The 21,775-nt window shown below is 45.4% G+C and overlaps 1 protein-coding gene across 4 annotated transcripts in view; it reads left to right on the top strand.

Annotated features, from left to right (window-relative positions):
• PRDM2 (PR/SET domain 2) overlaps positions 1 to 21,775 on the top strand; it is a 120,644-nt gene that overhangs the window by 71,255 nt on the left and 27,614 nt on the right. For 3 of the 4 annotated variants that reach the window (XM_082616355.1, XM_082616354.1, XM_082616357.1), the window contains 2 exons: positions 3,949 to 4,059; positions 8,642 to 13,016. In XM_082616355.1, coding sequence (XP_082472481.1) covers positions 3,949 to 4,059; positions 8,642 to 13,016 — 4,486 coding nt within the window. Of the gene's footprint in view, positions 1 to 3,948; positions 4,060 to 8,641; positions 13,017 to 16,295; positions 17,895 to 21,775 lie in introns of those variants that run through there. The other variant, XM_082616356.1, reaches the window with a different exon arrangement.

The raw sequence follows: 21,775 nt of genomic DNA on the forward strand, positions 1-21,775 counted from the left end.
GAACGGCACTTAAGTGGTAAGGGCATCAGTTTTACAACACAGGCATGCGATAGGCCTGAGAGTAAGTATACCACATCCGATCCCCAACTAAGAACCAAAGATTATTATTTGGGGGAGGGTGGTGGGGGGAGAACCTTGATGCAGTGGATAACTGCTGTTTTCCTTCTGTTTCATTCAGTTTTCTTCATCTTTATGTGTGTATTTCTTTTCCTTATATACATGAAGTTTTGTCCTGTCCTTCATGATGTTCTTTGTCATTGTCTGCATTCCACTTTCCTTGTGTTTCATTCCTGTATCTTTCTTGTTTAGACCAACTGGAGCACGCAGCTGGCAGAGCCTCTATGTAGGACCCTTCAGGAACCTGAGGGTAAGTGCACACGTGTACTTACCAGGCTCCCAGCGGCTCTGCCGGACCAGTTCTCCAGGCACCTCCTGCCTCACAGACAGGAACTAACACATCTCCCTCCCTTTGTAAAAGTCCTTACAGGTTGTTTTTGGTTATGAGTTGTTTTTGTTTCTGTTTTCTTTTAATTTGATTGCATATAGAACAAAAACAAAGTATCGGGGGGAAAATGTATTGATTTAAGGAAATATAGCAGGTGCCACCAGGTGTTATTACAATATTTGGCTTTATGAGTGACACTAGGCATACCTAAGTGTGAGTCAGGATACCCGGGTTCAGGCTTCTGTCATAGATTGATCAGTCCTCTTGGGACCCTGGTCTTCAGTTTCTCTCAGAAAAAATAGCAGGTCGGACAGTTGATTTCAGTAGCCCCTTCATCTCTAGTCTACAGTCCTAATGGGAAGTAACTCAGGTATTAGATGATTCTGATAAAGATTGAGAAAATCACTTTATGTATCAGGTAATCTCAATTCCATGAATGAGTGATGATTAGATTCATGATAGACTCATTTTCATCATAAACTAAGTCTAATTGTTCCATTTCTTAGTTTTTAGAATTGGTTTATTAGTGTTACTCGAATACTTAAAAAGTGTTTATAAATATGTAGACTGTGGACCCCCATATTGGTTTAGCCCAGTGGTTCTTAATGTAGAGAGACAACCCCTCCCTCCTTTCGGGTGAGACTTAGGCCATGTCTGGAGACTTGCTTGTCACAGATAGAAGGAGGGGCATGCTCTTGGCATCTAGTGGGTAGAGGTCAGTGATGCTTCTGAGCGTCCTCTGATGCTTCGGACAGCCCCACAGCAGAGAGTGATCTCCCCAAATGTCAGGCGTGCTGTGGTCGGGACGCTTGTAGCAGCCTGTGGTGGGTACTCTTGTTTGTCCTCTGAGGAGAATGCACATGTCCCTCAAGTGGCGTCTCTTCCCAGGGCAGATCAGGCTTTCCTGGTCCTGCTTTTTAAAAAAGAGGATACCAGGGGTGGCACGGGGGTGGGGGGATCTGAGGATGGTGCAGCTTCTCACTGATTAGGTTTGGAGAGTCCAAAAATAAGACATTTGACATGCAGTATCAGCTGGGTGTTCTAATATTCTTTTATGTAGGGAATAAAACTAAAAATAGCACTTTTACCTTTTAGTTATATGATTTCATTCTTAGTACATATCAATGAATGGTACTCTTAAAGTTGTGCTTTGCTTTATGTAAATGTAGAAATTTTACTTATTTAATAGTCTATTTATACATATAGGCCAGTTTACTTTTTTTGTACAACCTGCTACTAGGTTCATATAGCACTTGATAGGCTTCAGGAAATTTTTTGAATTGCTTCTGCAAGGGATTGTATTACCACAAATTGACATCTGTTTTTCTATTATATTTTACAGTATGACTTAGAAAAAAAGTATGTAAGGTTTATGTGTAAGAGGTAGGGCTTACGCCTTCAGTTTTACTTATTTCGAAAGTTCATACCTGTACAAAGTAGAAAGTAAGAAGTTAGTCAAAAAAAAGAAAAGGGTCACATTCTTTTGCCCTGTTTGGGGTACATGAGGTGGTACTGATATAAAAATTGGGGGGGTTTGATCCAGGGGAAAAACCGTCTGAATATAACTTTTGAATCAGGTGTCTGTGGGCGCTAGGAGCCCTTTCTGTGAACCTCATCAGACGTGAACTGCACTTACTACAGCAATTATGTGAATAGCCAGGTAATCCTTTATATTTGCATTGTTTGCTACCGGTAGTCTGCTGTGGGCCAGGCATCACAGACAAGGAAGGGCATGTGTCATAACGAGGATAAGAAAACTGGTTGAATCCAAATCCCCTTAAAACACAGCTGTATTTTCCAAGAGCCTTTGTCATCATCAGATTTAGGCTAAGTGCTATTAAGCTGACAAAGGGAGAAGGACTTGAGAGAGGAGGTTACTTCTTACAATATGAAAAGGTGTATTCATGTCCTTGCCCCTTGCAGAGGGGACTGGTTTATAACCCTTCCACCTGGAGACTTGAATGGGCCATCTCCAGGCAGACTCTCAGCTTCTGTTTCCACCAGAGTGTGGTTCCAGTGAAGTATATGCTTGTGTCCTGGGTTCCACTTCAGCTGCCTTTAGAAGTGAACGGATTGGTGTGTTGTTATCAGGAATTTGAGTGAAGGTTTTATATAATTGCAAAAAACAGCTTTTTTTTTTTTTTAAACAGGCTGAAGAATTAGGGATTTAAAATGGTGTTTTAGAATTTGTTTTTGAAGACTAACAAATTAAATGGCTGATTATTAAGTATTCTATACTTTATTTTTCTTGTCTGCATCTCAAATATTTATCAAAATCTGGGGACGTTTTTTAGGGTTAATATTTGCTTTGTATTGTAATTGATGTTTCTGTTTTTAATCCTGATCTTTGCAGTGGTGGTATTTTGTGTCTCTGACCTCATTTTCATCTGTTGTCTATATTTTAGTTAATTATTCTCCTCTCTGGTGATTCTCTGTTAAGGAGAGTACCGTTTTCCAGAAGCTCCGAGTGGTTTCTAGTTTGTCGTTTTACTAGACCAGAGATAAAGGTGTCAGGAGGCTTGTTCTGAAAGAGAAAGGACAGCTCTGAGAGCTGTTTGGGGCCTGGCTGGGGAGAGCATTGCAGAAAGAGAAGGAAGGTTTGGGGAGATGGAAAGGGACTTACTCTGAATCTGAAACCGAAAACCAACAGCCACCAGGAGTAAGAAGCGTAGAATGGAAGAAGTGGAACAAGGTCACAGATTCTGACTAAATCCCAAAGAGACTGAGCTTCCAAACCTTCAGTATTAGTACTTGCACAGAGAATTGTTTTTCCATGTTGAATATTTCGGTGACTTTTTAGTTCATTGTTCCAGCTCATCAGATATGTGTTGCATTTCAATCTTATCTTCTGAACTGCGTTGTCACTTGGAACGCAGTTAGTGTTTCCTGACTTCATCCTGCGAGTTGTTAATGAAATGCTGAATTGTGCTGGACCTGGGACCCTCAGAGTGCCATGCGGGCTGACAGTGAATTATCCAGAATTACTCTGCATTTGATATTTGAGCTGTGGTGCATGGGAGTATCCCTTGCCATTCAGTAACATCTCTGCTTCTGTTGTTTTACTTTGACAAGTCTGGATAATGTCTTAACTAAAAGGGCCCAAGTTATAACATGTTATTTTTCTCTAATGTGCTTCTTACAAATATCTAGACTTCTGCCAGTTCCTATTATTTGTGTGGCCTTGAAATTAGTGCTCTTATCTAATTTTCCTGTACATCAGTGTTGTTAACTTTTTTGGAGTATTTTACATATTAATTTGATAGCTGTTACAGCTAGGAGGGGAACTGTTACTTGAGATTCTCAAAAATGTAGGATTTATGGGTTTCCTGTCTTTGACATAACTTAAAAGTATTCATATTCATCATCTTTCTTCAGGAATCTGAGGTGATAATTGCCTAGAAGTATACAGTTCGCTGTGTTTGAATTAGTAATTGTCCCCAAGAATTCAGGATAATAATGAGTGGCTGAACGAACAAAACAAATAAATAAATATTGTGTTTCAGGGAAGAAAAAATCCCAAGAAAATAAAAACAAAGCAAACAAAACTGAAGACATACAGCTGAAGACAAGTGAGCCAGATTCCACCTCTGCAAATATGAGAGATTCTGTGGAAGGTAAGCTTGGGTATTGGACCTGTATGATTCGGGTATACATTGCCACCAGTTACTTTGACTTTGTATCTCCTTGGAATGCCCTTCTGAGAATCATCCAAGAACCATAAAGGGTTAAACAGCAAAAAGGTCGCCTGAATTTAATGTGGCAAGTTGAGCCTTACACGTCTTACCTCCCCTTCAAAAAATCATTGAAGACCTTCCTTGTTAAAAATGAAGTTATTCCCTGGTTAAAATGAAATGAAACATACTGTGTGATTGTATTTACTGGCAGGGACAGGAGGGGGCTTCTGGGGTGCCAGTACCAGTCCCATTGCTGGGTTGGGATGAGCACATCAGTGTATTCATCTGTTGACATCTCACCTTGCTATACTTTTCTTTAGGTTTTTTACTTCAATTAAAAACTCACTAAAACATGTCAAGCACCTTTGATTTTATATATCAGAATGAAAAGTATATAGAATGAAAAGTTTCTGTTTTTTTTCTTAGAATTTAAATTCCTACTTTATCTCTTCATGTCTCTCCCCACAAAATTTTCTTCTTTAGAGCCCTTTTTGAGAATTAATATTCTAGGCCCTCCATGATGTAAGAATTCTCAAGAGACGGGGATTGAATGTTACTTGGGAAGGCAGATTGCCCTGTGCCTGGTGCCGTCGAGACACCATATCAAGACTCTTGCCAGTAGAAGTGAGGGGGGCGGTGTGTGTCTTAATTTGTTATGTGGCAAATTCATGCAACAGACCGGGCTTGCTCAAGAGTTCGTAGTGACCCAAACAGGCAGATTTCAAAATACAGGCTGTGGCTCTTTCAAAAAACATTTGCAGGAAAAAAAAAAAAAGCCCAACAAAATATTGTGGATGCCTTTTATAATCATTTTATTAGCACTGTTTGACATTCGTAAAGGACTGTAATTTTCTGTGGCATCTTAACGAAGCAAGAATAGACAGATTGATTTCCCAGAGCCCTATAAGAAAAAGTGCTGCCTGCTGATAGCAGGTGTGCTAAGACATTTGTTCGAACGATAACAAAAGTACTAGAGAACCTTACTACTATTAGAGGCAGAATCAGAAAACAATCCAACAGTCCCCTCTCCCATTCAATACCTCAGGACAGCTATTTTTTCCTGATACAACATCAGGTCCTGTGAAAACAAGATACTTCATATTTTGCCTGCTTGTGGTGCAGCTGGTCAGTATTTGGTTGGTTCTGTACGTGGTGGATGTCAGCTTCTCCTGCATGTGCTGTTTGGTCCTCAGAAAGGAGTCTCTATACTGAACAGACAGTTCAGACTCTTCCTTGTGTTTCCCACACCATCCTTTATGTTTAAAACTCACCAGACCTCGAGTGTGGCCACACTTTGGTTCATAGAGCCGTGCACATTTTGGTTCATATTACTTTGGGCAGTTTTAAATCTGGGATTGTTTACCAATCATAGAAAAAATATTTCCATTCAAAGAAGCCATGGATTTTGGCTAAAAATGAACTGTCTAAAGAAATTTTTGAGCCTTAGAGATGTTATTTTCATTTCTGTTGTCTCATCTTGATTTTTTTTTTAGCAATGTGCTGGGTCTTTGTTGAAAATGTATTTGGAAAGGGAGTTGGCCCCTAATTTGAAATACATTACTACCATCAAATGACTGGTTTCCCAGTTTGTGGAAAACTCATGCAATTTAAGAAATAAGTCTGGAGGAAGGAAGGCTGGTGTCCATTTAGAGGCAGAAACCTTAATTGCTAGTGGATGGTAGTGGTAGATGGGGGAAAAGGAAGACCGATCTTCCTAGGAAACAGCAGGAGAGGACTAGGACGGAATCGTTGAGCTTATATTAATAGCTGCATGTGCAGAGTTTGAAAAGGTTGGCTTTTAAAACCCTTCCTTGTCCCCTGTATCCAGGCAGTCACCAAGTTTGTTTACAGGACTCTGGCAGCGTATCTCCATGATCTGACCGCTTTTTTTTTTCTGCCTCTTCTGCTTCTTTCTGTTTCCATCTCTCCGTGTAGGTAGCCAACCTCTCCCTTCTAATGCCACTGCATCAGTATTGCTTTTCTGCCTCTTCCCAACCCCTTAATACACCCTGCAGCCAAATCTCCCAAATGGCACTCTTCTGCTTTAAAATATCTTAATGGCTCCCCGTTGCCTCCAGCTAAGTCCACACTAATTTACAGTGTGCGGCATGTTTTGATTGCTCCTGCTTGGTTTTCCTCTTCTATCCTTGTCCTTCAGGTTCTGCCTGCTTAGTACCTTCTCTGAGAAGCCTCCCCTGATCAATTAACCAAGCCGCTGGATGTTCCTCCCGTGTGCTTCCGTCCTGTACCTTGGTAGCCATGTACTTCCATAAGCTTGACCATTAATTCAGTGTAGTAGTGTTGCCTGCTTGCCTCGCTCCTGTTAAAGTGGAGCTCTGTAAGGATAAGGATCTTGGTGGCCTTATTCACCTAGTTCTGGTGTATAGTAAATACTTGTCCAGTGCATAGGGGGAGAGCCAGTTAATAGAACCAGGAGAAGTCAGAGTAGCTCTGCTGCTTCTACAGACCCATTCTTAACTCTTCAGGCATCTGCAGTAAAAGGGGTGTAGTTCAGCAGAGAGTTAGGTGGTCCTTAGAGAAAGCAGCATCGTGGGCCATCCCCGTCAGCATTAGACGCTCTATAACAGCTCCTGTCTCAGAGGCCCTTGCTGTCCCTGTGTTTCCTTCTAGCCGCTACCCCCATTTTTCTGCTTTCTTTTACAGCTAAGCTTGAGAGAGTTGCTTATAGTCTCCCTGTCTCTCCTTCCCTCTCTTCTCTTCTGAGCTCCTTGAGGCCTTTGCCCCCACGACTCCACCAAAACTGTTGCTGTCACCATCACCACACCTCCACCGTAGCAGATGGAATGTTCAGTTCTCATTCCCATCTTACCCAGCCCATTAGCTGTTCTGGACACAGCTGGTCACTCCCTCCTTAGTTTAAGGGCTGCCACTCTCTGGGCTCTCCAGATACCTCCCTGGCAATTCCTCTGAACCCTGGGTACTGGAGTCATCTGGGGACACAGCCATCCCCCCTCTTCTGTATGCATTCGCTCTCCAAGTGAGCTCGTCCAGACCCGTGCTCCAAGTGCCATTTCTGGTCTGAGGACTTAGCCATTTCTAGGCTTAGCCTCTTTTGGACCGTGAGTCATATATAACCACTTAATATCTTTACTTGGATATTTATAAGGTACCTCAAACTTCAGCACATCCAGAGTAAACTCTAGTTTCCCCCCAACACACACAAATGCACACAGACCAGACTTGCTTTTCTCTCCGTCTAACACAGTTTAGTGAGCAGGATAACGGCAGTTGCTGTGGAATCCTCATTGACCCTTCCTCCTCCACCACCACCCACCGTAGTCAGTCAACACGCACATCTTGTCAGCTTCATCTGCAAAATAATCCACAGTCTGACCACTTCCTGCCACCTCCCCAAGCCACTCTCGTCTCTTCTCCTGGAGCATATAGTAGGGTTGCCTCCACCCTTGTCCACCTACAGTTTTCTGTCTTCCTCGTAGCAGCTGGAGTGATTCTCTTGTATTTCAGTCGATCATATATTTCTCTGTTAGAACTTTCCGGTAGCTCCCTGTTTTACTCAGAGTAAAGGCCAACAGCCTACCAGTGTCTGCATGAGCTGATCTCATCTCCTGCTCTCCTTTCTCCCCCCGTATGGACCGCCCCCCCCCACTTGCCCTACGGCCTCTACGACTTCCTGGCCATTCCTTGACCACATCTAACATGCTCTTGACTCAGAGCTTATGCATTTACTGTTTCCTCTGTCCAGAGGGCTTCCGTCCCCCAGATACTCGCATGACTCATTTTCTTTAGGTCTCTGCTCACCTGTCACCTTGCTAGCGAGTCCACCTGTGCACCATTAACCTCAGGTTGGGCTGGGCTGGATTCCTCCTGGGCATAGAGACTCAGAAGTGACTTCAGGTTTCTCTTTTCTTTCTCTGAGGTACTCTTGAGTCCTCCATAATTTAATCAGCCTTGGAGGAAGTGAGCTCCGAAGTTCCTTTTACATGAAAAATTATGATCGCATGATCTTGGAAAATGTTCTAGCTCTCAATATATAGTTTAGTCAGGAAGGAGGGAGAGGATCATTGCTCTCAAGACAGACCACTAAGAATCTAACCTGGTAATATGTTTAGCAATTTTCTGGTTTCCGATTGGAATCATGAAAAATTGGAATTCATGACCACAGTGTCTTGAATTTCAGTATCAACTACTCCAACGCGGTTTTAAGCACTACAGTTTCTGTAAACAAAAATGTGTTTCTATGTATATGCGACGACAAAGCACAGAAGGACCTAAGCTCCTTCAGGCGTTTGTTGTTCACGTTGTATCCTCACTGCCCACGGAGCTGCCTGGTACAGAGTAGGTGCTCTCTAAACATTTGCTGAATGAATGAAATGGAATTTTACGCAGTAGAGCTTTATAACCGAGAAAGTAGAGCTGTGTGTTGTTACGACCTCCCTTACACATTTAGGGGATAAGGGAAATAACGTGAATAATGGAAACTGATCACAAGTGGCTGGTGTGTGCCCTGACTTCCGTGCTTCTGCCTCCCTGTGCTTTCCAGGCCCCAGAGACGAAGACGAGAAGCCTTCCGCTTCCGCCCCCGAGCAGACGGCCGTCCTTCAGGAGGCGGTTAGTCAGGATGTGCCTCCGGAGCCCGCCCTCCCGCCCCCTGCCCAGGACCCCCAGGCGGGACCGGCCGCAGAGCTGGACGCGGCGCGTAGCGAGGCGAACGACGCGGAGGAGGAAGAGGAGGAGGAGGGGGAGGAGGGGGAGCTGGACGAGGAGGAGGAGGAGGAGGAGGCGGCTGGCGTGCCAGGCGAGAGCGCCGTGGGAGAGCCGGAGATGCGGTGTGACGAGAGGCCGGAGGATTTATTAGAAGAGCCACAGACTGTTCCGACGGGCGCTCTTGAAGACTCTCCGGACGTAGCACCTGCTCTCAGAATTCCCAAAGCTAAAGAAGAGGCCAACGGTGACGTGTTTGAGACGTTTCTGTTTCCGTGTCAGCATTGCGAGAGGAAGTTCACGACCAAACAAGGGCTGGAGCGGCACATGCACATCCACATATCCACGGTAAACCACGCCTTCAAGTGCAAGTACTGCGGGAAGGCGTTCGGCACGCAGATCAACCGGCGGCGGCACGAGCGGCGCCACGAGGCGGGGCTGAAGCGCAAGCCCAGCCTGACGCTCCGGCCGCCGGAGGCCCCAGCCGATGGCAAGGCGCCCGGGGACGGCGCCCCTGCGAAGGATGACGCGCAGCCTCCCAGTCTCGGGCAAGACTCTCTGGCCTTGAATTCAGAGAAGGCTTCCCCAGACACAGTCAATTCTTCTGTTGTAGAAGAGAACGGAGAAGTTAAAGAGCTTCATCCGTGCCAATACTGTAAAAAGGTTTTCGGAACCCACACTAACATGAGGCGGCATCAGCGCAGGGTCCACGAGCGGCACCTGATCCCTAAGGGGGTGCGGCGGAAAGGGGGTCTCCTCGAAGAGCAGCGGCCCCCGGCAGAGCAGGCCCCGCCTGCCCAGAGCGTCTACGTACCCAGCACCGAGCCAGAGGAGGAAGGGGAGGCAGACGACGTGTACATCATGGATATTTCTAGCAATATCTCTGAAAATTTGAATTACTATATTGATGGTAAAATTCAGACCAGCTGCAGCACCAGTAACTGTGATGTCATTGAGATGGAATCCGGTTCGGCAGACGTGTACGGCATCAACTGTCTGCTCACCCCAGTTACAGTGGAAATAACTCAAAATATAAAGACCACACAGGTCCCTGTAACGGATGATCTTCCTAAAGAGCCTTCCAGCAGCACAAACAGTGAGTCCAAGAGACGGAGGACTGCCAGTCCCCCTGTGTTGCCCAGAATTAAAGCCGAGGCCGAGTCTGATCCCGTAGCACCTTCGTGTTCCCTGAGCCTGCCTCTCAGCATATCAACCACAGAGGCCGTTTCGTTCCACAAAGAGAAAAATGTGTATTTGTCATCAAAGCTCAAACAACTTCTTCAGACCCAGGATAAACTAACTCCTCCCGCAGGGATTTCAGCCACTGAAATACCTAAATTAGGTCCTGTCTGTGTGTCCACGCCTGCGTCGATGCTCCCTGTGACCTCGAGCAGGTTTAAGAGGCGGACCAGCTCTCCCCCCAGCTCCCCACAGCACAGTCCTGCCCTTCGAGACTTTGGGAAGCCGGGCGATGGGAAAGCCATGTGGACTGAGGCAGTTCTGAGTTCCAAAAAGCCCAAATTAGAAAGTCATAGCAACTCACCAGCATGGAGTTTGTCTGGGAGAGATGAGAGAGAAACTGGGAGCCCTCCAGGCTTTGATGAATATAAAGTATCTAAAGAGTGGGCAGCTAGTTCTACTTTTAGCAACGTATGCAACCAACAGCCACTGGATTTGTCCAGTGGTGTAAAACAGAAGGCCGAGGGTACAGGCAAGGCTCCGGTCCAGTGGGAATCTGTGTTAGATCTCAGTGTGCATAAAAAGCCTAGTAGTGACTGTGAAGGCAAGGAATTCAAAGAAAATCATTTGGTGCAGCCAGCCTGCAGTGCTGTAAAGAAAAAGAAGCCAACCACCTGCATGCTACAGAAGGTCCTTCTCAATGAATACAATGGCGTCGACTTACCTGTAGAAAATGCTCCAGATGTGACCAGGAGCCCCAGTCCTTGTAAACCCCTAGATGCTCAGCCGGACCCTGACCTTGGTCCCGACTCTAGCTTACCGGCTCCTCCTGGCGAGTCTCCTCCTTCGTCACCTGCCCTGCAGACATCTTCCCTTTCTTCCGGGCAGCTGCCTCCCCTCTTGACCCCAACCAATCCCTCTTCCCCCCAGCCCTGTCCTCCTGTGTTAACCGTTGCCACCCCACCCCCTCCGCTGCTTCCTACTGTACCTCTTCCGGCCCCCTCTTCCGGGGCATCCCCTCATCCGTGTCCCTCCCCACTCTCGAATGCCACCGCACAGTCCCCACTTCCAATTCTTTCCCCGACGGTGTCTCCCTCGCCATCTCCCATTCCTTCCGTGGAGCCCCTCACGTCTGCTGCTTCACCGGGGCCTCCGACGCTCTCTTCATCTTCCTCCTCCTCTTCTTCGCCTTCATTCTCTTCTTCATCCTCCTCGTCTTCTCCTTCGCCGCCGCCTCTCTCGGCGGTATCGTCTGTGGTTTCCTCGGGGGATAATCTGGAAGCCTCTCTCCCCATGATATCTTTTAAACAGGAGGAATTAGAGAACGAAGGTCTGAGAGCGAGGGAAGAATCCCAGTCGGCCACTGCGCGGGATATCGTTCAGGAGACATTCAACAAAAATTTTGTCTGCAACGTCTGTGAATCACCTTTCCTTTCCATTAAAGATCTAACCAAACATTTATCCATTCATGCTGAGGAATGGCCCTTCAAATGTGAATTTTGTGTGCAGCTCTTTAAGGCTAAAACTGATTTGTCAGAACATCGCTTTTTGCTTCATGGAGTGGGGAATATCTTTGTGTGTTCGGTTTGTAAAAAAGAATTTGCGTTTTTGTGCAATCTGCAGCAGCACCAGCGAGATCTCCACCCCGATAAGGTGTGCACACACCATGAGTTTGAAAGCGGCACCCTGAGGCCCCAGAACTTCACGGATCCCAGCAAGGCCCACGTAGAGCATAGGCAGAGTTTGCCAGAAGATCCTTTAGAAACGTCTAAAGAAGAAGAAGAGCTGAACGATTCCTCAGAAGAGCTTTACACGACCATAAAAATAATGGCTTCTGGAATAAAGACGAAAGACCCAGACGTTCGGTTGGGTCTCAATCAACATTACCCAAGCTTTAAACCACCTCCGTTTCAGTACCATCACCGCAACCCCCTGGGCATTGGTGTGACGGCCACAAATTTCACTACACACAACATCCCACAGACGTTTACCACCGCCATTCGCTGCACCAAGTGTGGGAAAGGTGTGGACAACATGCCTGAGCTGCACAAACACATCCTGGCATGTGCCTCCGCCAGCGACAAGAAGAGGTATACCCCGAAGAAAAATCCAGTCCCGCTGAAGCAGACTGTGCAGCCCAAAAACGGTGTGGTGGTTTTGGACAACTCTGGGAAGAACGCCTTCCGACGAATGGGACAGCCCAAAAGACTGAACTTTAGTGTTGAGCTCAGCAAAATGTCCTCGAATAAGCTCAAGTTAAATGCGTTGAAGAAAAAGAACCAGCTTGTCCAGAAAGCCATCCTTCAAAAAAACAAATCTGCAAAGCAGAAAGCCGACCTAAAAAACGCGCCTGAGCCGTCCGCGCACATCTGCCCGTACTGCAACAGAGAGTTCACGTACATCGGGAGCCTGAACAAGCACGCCGCCTTCAGCTGTCCCAAGAAACCTCTTTCTCCTTCCAAAAGAAAAGCCTCCCATTCATCCAAGAAAGGAGGACACCCATCACCTGCAAGTAGTGACAGAAACAACAGCAGCAGCCACCGCAGACGGACAGCGGATGCAGAGATCAAAATGCAGAGCATGCAGGCGCCTCTGGGCAAGACCAGAGCTCGCAGCTCGGGCCCTGCACAGGTCCCACCGCCCTCCTCGTCCTTCAGGTCCAAGCAGAATGTTAAATTTGCGGCTTCGGTTAAGTCCAAAAAACCGAGCTCCTCCTTAAGGAACTTAAGCCCGATCCGAATGGCCAAAATGACTCACAACGAGAGCAAGAAGCCCAGAGCTGCGGCCAAGAATCCTGCAGCTCAGCTCTCGGGCAAGACGTCTCGGAGCCTGCACGTGAGGGCACAGAAAAGCAGAGCTGTCTTACAGAGCAAATCGGCCTTGGCCAGTAAGAAGCGGACAGACAGGTTCAGTGTAAAATCTAGAGAACGAAGTGGGGGGCCAATCACCCGAAGCCTGCAGCTGGCAGCTGCTGCCGACCCGAGTGAGAACAGGAGGGAGGACAGCAGCGGCAAGCAGGAGCTGAAGGACTTCAGGTAAGCGAGGCTCCAGGGCCGGAGGAATTCAGAGCTCCAGAGCGAGGGGGGAGGACAGTTGGAAGAAAACACTGTCCTTGCCCAATGGCTTCTCTTCCTTTTTCCTGCACGATTTTGACATAAGCATTTAAAGGAAATAGCTGTTGCTTAAGATGTAGGCCGGTGTGCAGGAGGGTCAGTGCTTTGGCTCTTGTAGAGACGGATACATAACAGCTTTTACTTCAGGCGTAGGACTCACAAAGTGGTACAGTTTCGTTAATAGGGCCAGTTATGAATTGGATTTGAAGCCATGAAAAGCTCCCCAAAGCACCCTACTATGAAAAGGTGAAATTCTCTCCAACTTCCTTTATATCTTGGGTGGTGTTCCAGTGTCACTGGTATTATTTCCTGATCATAGCTTACTTCTTACGTTAAGATGGATCACGGAGTTCATTAAAACCACATTACAATCTGGTTTAATATTTCTGTGACTTCAGTGCAGTTCTAGCAGCTGAGACTGCTTTTTACTAATCATGCTTTTGCTTTTATTGTGTTTTAATTTTGAAAACTTGCCTCTTGGTTAAAATAAATCAAAACACAGCACCCTGTTCCTTTTAAAATGCCACGTGCCCTGCCACTCGCTCCTGTTCTCAGGCATAGGGTGGTCAACAGCCAGATTCCCACGGGCGGGAGGAGGAGAGAGTGCCTGCCGAGGGGCCAGAGCGTGGTTCTTTCAGGTGCGGCAGTGCCTTTGTTTCCCCGGCGTGATGCCAGAGCCCATCTTAGCTCAGCTCTGAGGTGGTCCCACTGTTTATCCTGTGTTCTTCCTATATTGAGAACGGTTCTTAGCGACCGGTGAAAACATAGGGCAGGAGTTACGTTTGTTCCATCGACTTCCCAGACTTGCTGAGTTAGTTCAAACGCGAGTGGAGCGCACTCTTGGTATTCCTGTGGTTTCCTGAATAATGCCTACAGGTTCATCTCAGGTGAAATTCTTCATCATCAGCTAGGATTTCTGCACAGTATTTTAAAATCCTGTCCTTTCAGAGTGAGCTGCAGGACTCTAGGCTCATGGCTATAACTTCCAGTGTCTCAAAATTCTTTGGTGTTTTAAGCAAACAGAATCACAGTTAACTGGGAGATGACTGCCGTTTGGAAAGGTCACAAGGGCTCAGAGATGCTGTTATCACCGCACGTTCGATGAGGCAGGGTTCTTGGTGCTGGTGCGCCATAAGTCACGGCTGAAGATGGAGAGAAGAATCATTAGCCAAGGGTTGATTGGAATGATTGACTGTAGGAATAAAGGATCAGGTTTTTTTAAAGCTACTTCATAAAAATGCTAAATAACCAGTGACGGTAGACCTTACTGACATAACGTGTCTACGGCGTCTTGGAGCTTAGTTAGTCCTGGTGAAAGTAAACACCTGTTTATCAGCTGTCCAGAGTTCCTGCCTGTAGCAGCTTCACTGTGTACCTCCTTGTACTCAGTCTGTGTTCAGGAAGTTCCACAACAACAGGACGTTCTTGGACTGTCCTTTTCAAGGTTCAAGAACCCAGAACGTGCCGTCATTTTCATGGACTGTACTAAGAAACGTTTCCCAGGTGGTTGATGCTTTAGAATGTATATGTGTACTCTCCTTTGTTTCCGATAGTATCTGCAAGAATCACTTATTTTGTACTGGATCTCATTTATACAGTTCAAGGGTAAAGTTGATAAGAAAAAATTAACGTACTATAAAGGAAAACTCTCTGAGTAAAGTTCACCCGGGGCTTTTGAAGAACCCTTAAGACTGCAAAGGACTGAAGTGCCTAATAAAATTGTGTCTCTATTCTTTGCTCCAGTTAGTTTTAATTGTTTTGCTTTGTTTAAAAGTTAACATTGCTGGAATGAAATTTGGCCTCAAAGGAAACAAGGAACAATCAGTTAAGAAGACACGGGTATCATTCTGACTGTAGATGGTAGCAGCAGCTTCCATGACCATAAACTTGGGAAGTATTTTTGGGAATTACAGAATGAGCGTTCAGGGGGCATCATATTTTGATCATCCGGGCAGAAGAGTGGGCGATTCTTCAGAGAGCTGTGGTCGTCTTAGTACCTTGTAGTGAATTTGGTATAAAGCCGGGATCCTGGGCGCAGGCCTGGGGATGTGATGGTCCATCGGTGTCAGCCCAGGGCTCTTAGTGGAGGCTTCGTCCTTTTCCACGTTTGTTGTACTACACTGGCAAGGAGTTGTTTTAACTAGTCTTCTTCCCTTTTCAGTCTATTTCTATTTGTAAATTTTATTCAGGGGTGATTTCGTAGCACAGGTTTGGAAATTCCCACTCTCACTCTGGTTTTCAGTGATTTCGCTGTCCTTGCCCCATTGCATGTTCGAGGACTTACCCCGGACCTGGCAGCACACCCTTTTCCTGTGAGTTTCATCAGAACTGTGATTAAGGGCTAGTCCTCAGCACTCAGACATTTTACATTCAAATGCCAGTCTAGGATTCCACAGATTTTCAAGTGTACACTTGCAGTCAGCCGAGAGAACGACCTGTTGTCCATTCTACACCGAGAGCTCAGCAGAATTTGCCATTTGGTCATTTCCTGTAGCACAAGCCATTGTGCCAATCCGGGTGTGAAAAAGGCGTGTGCTCCAAATCCTTTTCTTAGGACAAAGCCGCAGAGACATACCACTGACTAGATTCTCCTGTTAACAGCTCTTAATCCAGCGAACGCTGTTGTCGGGCTCACCCTCCGCGGGTCGGGTTGGAGCCCACCTGTGGCTTGTCGGTGGGACTGCATTTAGAGCTGGCGCTGAGGGCTCATTTCCACGGAGTGTAAGACAGAAAGATAAGGAAAGAGGTACATTTTCTACTCCCTTCTTACCCATCTTGGATCTTTGTAAACCCCAAGGCATGTTTTACATTCTTCAGTGCTGCTTCTAGAGCAGCTTTCCTCGTTGTTGTTGTTGAATACTGTGTTCCCATTGCAGCCAGTTAAGGACACGTAAATAAGTGATGGAGAAGCAGAACGAAATTCCAGACCAAGCTTTTCCATTCACCGTGAAATAGGCGAAAAAAACAAAATGGTGCTGATTTCTCCCATACCATCTCCGCCACATCACTCCAAGGAGACTGTCTGTGTCCCTCCCAGCGTGTCTCTTTTGCGTGGGACACCCACGTTCCCACACACCTTCTGAGTCACCCTGTTGCTGTCTTAACATTTGTCCCGTGGTCTTCCCACCTTTTCTTTAGCGTGGTCAGTTCATAGAAGGTTGTGTTATGTTGTCATTTATCTTCAGTTTTCTTATTTTCTAGGAACTTGCAGTAGAAAAGCCCCCCAAACAAAACAAACCTTAATTGACTAAGTAAAGATAAGGCATGCTCAACTTAGGATAAGCACTACGGCAAAGGATACGAAATCTACCAAGCTTGCAAGACCAGTTGAAGCTGACTCAGAAACCCTAACACACAGCTTGATTTGCCAGCGGGCTTCTTGTTGCCCTGGTTAGAGTCAGGCATCCGCTTCTTCGCTGGCGCCCAACACACGTGCTGGGCTCACAGGTGATTGAGATGCACAGGGGAGGGCGCTATAGCACGGGCTAGCTGACCTGGCTCCTCGTCACGGGACTGGTAACTCAGACCTGAGCGTGGCCCTGGCTTTTGGCACAGAGCAGAGAAGGGAATGAGTTGAACCTAATCTTGCAAAGCAAGTTCTCTGTTTTATCAGTAGTTTGTTGTAGATTTCAGGGATGACGGATTCTGATGCACTCGTTTTATAATGTTTTGGTCACACCAGCTCTTGATGCCTTTCAGAGGCATTTAGCTTCTTTCTCAGCCTGTTTTTCTGTTGTTGTTTGTTTGTTTGTTGTTTTTTATCACAAGCCGATTGCCAGCATAATGGAGAGGAAACCAGATTGGATATGGACTCTTTTTTATGCCTCTTCCAGTGTCATGTTTATATATCCAAATGGACATTATCCTCTCAGATTATTATCTGGCACTAATTTATAACTGTTGTATTATCAGAGACGGTAGCAATATGTCAGTGCCCAGGATACATCACAGGCCTGTATAGATGTATGTCTACACCTAAGTGTAAATGAATTCACTTATCAGGTTTTACGCATCAGTCTCTAATAGAGATTTAAAAAACCCAACGAATTGGCCTATTTCTGAGTATACAAGTATCATTTCTCCATGCATTATTATATGCCTTCCCTCGAATGAACGACGGAGTTGGTGGAAAATGGCTAAGTTTTATTCGTGTTGGTTTTTTTTGTTGTTGTTGTTCTCAACTTTAAAAGTAATCTACCTCTTAAAATTTGTAGTTAATACTTGTTTGGTGAATCTGTGCCACTTTAACCCTTTCACTATCATTCCCATTTTGTTACATTTCTGTTATGGGGACTTTATGTTGAAATATTGTATAAAGCATTTGTAGCAGTTTAAAAATAAAATATTTAAAATTATTTAAATTGTTTTGGACGCTTCAATTGTATTATATGTGATTTACATTTTACATTTTGTTTGAGTTGTTAATCTGGAGAGTGTTCTTGTATTGAAGTTTGCTGTTAGTAATTTTATTGTTTCTTGTTGGAGAGTGATATAAAAGACTATTCTAATGAAAACATTAAAATTTACAAATTGACATACAAAAGGGGTTGTCCGTTGATTTTAACCAACGTAGCCTTGAGAGAGAGAGAGAGAGAGAGAGAGAGAGAGAGAGAGGTTAATTATAGACAGACAAGTTAAGAGTGGTGTTTGCTATTTTTCCCCTTCCAGCATGACATAAATCATTTGAGCTTGTCAGATGTACAGAAAGTTTTCTTATGCTGTTGCTAGCAAGCACTTACTGATGGGGGAATTCAAATGATGCATTTTATATCATTGTAACCAATAAAAAACTTTCTAAAAGCTGTGGAAGGACTGTATTTTGTACATCATTGGGAGCAGTTAAGGGGGAAAATGAAGGTGCACGTGGGAGGGGTGCTCACAGGCTGCATCTCTAAAGTGCAGTTGTCGAGCCCCACGGCCGACCTCTTCCCACTTGTTTCTGTTTGGCATTGATTGAATATTTGTGAATTCACATCATTTCCATACCACCTAGAGAGTAGACGTGCAATTGGACGGTGGTGCTAAGAAGTGCATGGAGAACTTTCTTTGGTAAGAGTGAAATAATTTCCTGTATGGGGTGTCAGTTTCCTCTGTGCTTGCGAACAGTTCGCTCTAGTCTGGAGGTTTTTATATTTATGGATTCCCCCGAAGAATGAAACAAAGAAGTTGTAACATTTGTATTAGGTTGATATGGAATTGCTGTTTGTTTGTTTGTGTTTTTAAAGATTAAAAATGGCTGAAACAAGCAGTTTCATAAAGTCCTACATGGGAACACTTGTCCTCATTTTTTTCCTCCGCCTGTGTCCTTCCTGCTCAGGGAACGGTGGTGAAGCTGAAGGTGCGGTCAGCCTCCCTCTGTGAGATGTTCGCACTTGTGGCTTACGGATTCCTACCTTAGGAAACCCCAGAAGGGTTGTGGGCAGGTGTATGGGAGGAAGAGGCGGAGGTACGGAGCGGCTTTCAGCGTTAGCTGTGTCAACGTCCTAGAAACTGAGCGCTGAGCACGTACAGCACCCGGCGAGGAGCCGGACGCTGTGAGCTGGAAAGGGCGCTGCTCTGGGAACAGGGACACCTGTCCCTCCAGGGCTCTAACAAGCTCCTCCTCCGTCCCTGCCTCGGTGGCTTAGCCTCGGGCAGGTCTTTTGCCTCAACGTTGTTAGTTCCTGGTCTGCCCAAAGTGGGGAGTGAGTGGACAAGGTGGTCCCGAGTTTTCCTTCTAGCCGGAAGCCTTCTTCCCAGGCTGTGGACGCTGACACTTCCTCTGGTCTGAAAGAGCAGGGTGAGGTCTGTTGTGTCACCCGTTCTTACAGCAGGGCCTGGATGTGGCAGCACCCACATGCTCAGTTGAGGAGTCCCCAGGCAGGTGGTCAGCTCCCTCTCGACAAGAATGAGCTGCCCCAGTTTGGTTGCTTTACTCTTCATGGAGTTAAACATTTTGAAAAATTTAAAAAGCTGATAACTAAAGCCTTGTGTCCCTGCAGCTAATAGTTTGAAAGATCTGTCAGTGTCTCTAGGCTGGCTATTTTAATTTGGATGTTACAGGTACTTTCTAGCAGAATGTTTCACAAAATCACATTAATTTATCGAGCACCTACTGGGGTAATTAGGTTACCTCAGTGGACCAAAATCCCAGGCTTTGTGAAGCTTATATTTGCGTGGTGCCTTTTTTGTTTTTTTAAACACTTCATATCCAAAACCTCTCTCACTTTGTCACGGTTCTCCCAAGTCCGGGTGGTCAAGAAGATGCTTCTACCTTAATATTTGAGGGCAGATATCTAGATAACTGCTGACTTTTAATGCTTACGTTAAAGCGACTCTTCTAAAATTATATCTAAATGCATTCGATATTTTATTTCTGTCGATTTTGATTTGATATCAGGCCTCACTTTGAGCCTCGCTTGGCTTATATCCTTTACAGGTGGGTGAGGAAAAGGGTAACTCGGATATAAAGGCCACGTTTAAAGTAGTCCAAAAACCAGGCCGATGGTTAAGGAAAACGGTTTGCCATTTCTGTCATTTTTTTGGACACCTACAGTATCCCCACGCCCACCCCAGGTAATTTCATTGCACACTGAAGAACTTCAGAATTGAATGTGGGATAAATCGTAACGAATGTGTGTAGCTCTTAATTGCTGAAGTACTTGAGTGTTCTCATTTGAGCCTCAAGTGCCTCGACATTTACAGTCACCCTGCTGTAGCATTAAAAGAAAGAAAAAGATCCAGATTGGCGGGAAGGATGACATCCATATTACCACTGAAATTCTTTGCAGACTAAAATATCAAAAAAAAAAAAAGTTGAGAGGAACAAAACTTGAGGTTCGAGTGGGTGTGATGTAGGGAAAACGTGGAGCTGCTCATTGGCCGATCCCTTCAGTCAGATGCCTGGAGTCCTGTTTGGTACCGGCCAAGGGCCCGCCTGGATCCCCGCTCCACCCGGCCCAGGCCACACCGGGCCCTTCGGTTCTCCCACTGCCCTCCCTCGTGCTGCTTCCTCTCCAGGAGGTGTTGAAACGATCTGTTAAGCTCTGGGGTGAACCTGACATAGCCATCGGGTGCTTTCTGTGTGCGAGGTACTGTACAAAGCGTTTTTCAAACTTGACGACAACCCCCTGAGGCTGGTATCATTTACAGATGGGGAAACAGACCCGGGGGGAAATGAGTTTTGTTCAGAGGTCACACAGTTCTCGAGTGGAAGGCTGGGATTTGAACTGCCTCCAAGCTGTACCATCCTATCGATCATTTTTGTAGTTTCTTTTCTGAAAGCTTCATTTCCTCTCGATGTAGGATACAGGCCTTGATATCTTCTCTAGTGAGGGCTTTCCCGGCATTGATGAACAAGTAGAATCATCCCTTCTCGGTAAGGCTCCTTCCTGGTGCAGCAGGACTGTTGATTAGTATGGAGCTGCCTGGGCTGGGAACATTCACATCTAGTTCACTCTTCTAACCGTGGGACATGCTTCTACCTCCATCATAGACCTTTCAGGTTCAGCTGGCTTTGTAGATCAGTCTGATTAGTCAACAAAACTCGGTTTCATAGAAATCAAGCACATGATGATAATATGCTTTGATTCTGGAAGTGTTGGTCACCAGGAGTATCCTCAGATGTGACTTAAGAACCTTGACCTGCTGGGCCAAAACCAAAGTCTGTCAGGGCCTGCCCTGCCACCTGAGCACACATAGTCCATTGTGTGCAGAATGGAAGGTTAAGTTTCTGCCCAAAGTTGTTACTTCTAAAGTACAGGATTAGAGCCCGGAGGGTGCGTGTAGGTTTTATTTACTTTCTGGATGAAGAATAAGAATTGGAAAAACCATCGTGATGCTGCGTTAAATTATTAGCCGTTGCAAAAGTTACATTCAGTCGTGAGCCATTAAAAGGGGCTTGGATACACTTATTAGAGTCAACTTGCCGAACCATTGGGGTGATAGGATTTGTATGAGCTTCTGTTTTCTGCCTCCCTTGGACCAGCTGGATTCCTTTTCCACTGTCTCTTATAGAAAGCGAGCTGAAATTCAGGTGGGTGGTTCAGAGAACATAAGCCTTTAATGGAAGAAGTTTGTGCCTAAGTGTGCCTTGCCGTGTCCAGCTTATAATCCACAGCAGGAAGCCAGACAACGGACAGTTTTGAAAATTCCTTGATAGGCGCTCCCCGAGTTACTCAGTGGGGTGTTACTTCAGCCATGACAGAAAGCTACAGGCAGATTTTAAAGTATTGGTTTATGTCCTGAATCAGAACGTATTTAAGCTGAGAACATTTCCATATCAGTGTTTAGATAGGAGCCTACTGCATAATACGGAGTTCTGCTTGGATAACTGCAGAGTCTTAGCATGAAATCTAGATACAGATTTTAAGTAGAAAACATTTTTTAAAAGACCTACAATTTGTTTCACAGGTAAGTTAATAATAGAAGGGGATTTAGGCCTTAGGATGCAATTGTGGCAGTTTTAATTTTTTAAGTTAAAGTAGAATTTCAATTTAAAATTGCATTTGTTTTAGTATTTAATACTTGCCAAAAATACAACATTTTAATATTCTCTATTGGAATGAAGTTATTTAAAACTCATATGGATTTAATTTTCCTTGCAGTAACATTCTCTTCTCACTTGCTTTTTATAATCACATCCAATCCTTGCCAACCCCAGCTCGAGTTTAGGCACATTTTCAGATGGCTTCTATTTCCAA

The sequence above is a fragment of the Mesoplodon mirus genome (assembly GCF_964341445.2).
Source record: "Mesoplodon mirus genome assembly, chromosome: 3".
Taxonomy (NCBI): domain Eukaryota; kingdom Metazoa; phylum Chordata; class Mammalia; order Artiodactyla; family Ziphiidae; genus Mesoplodon; species Mesoplodon mirus.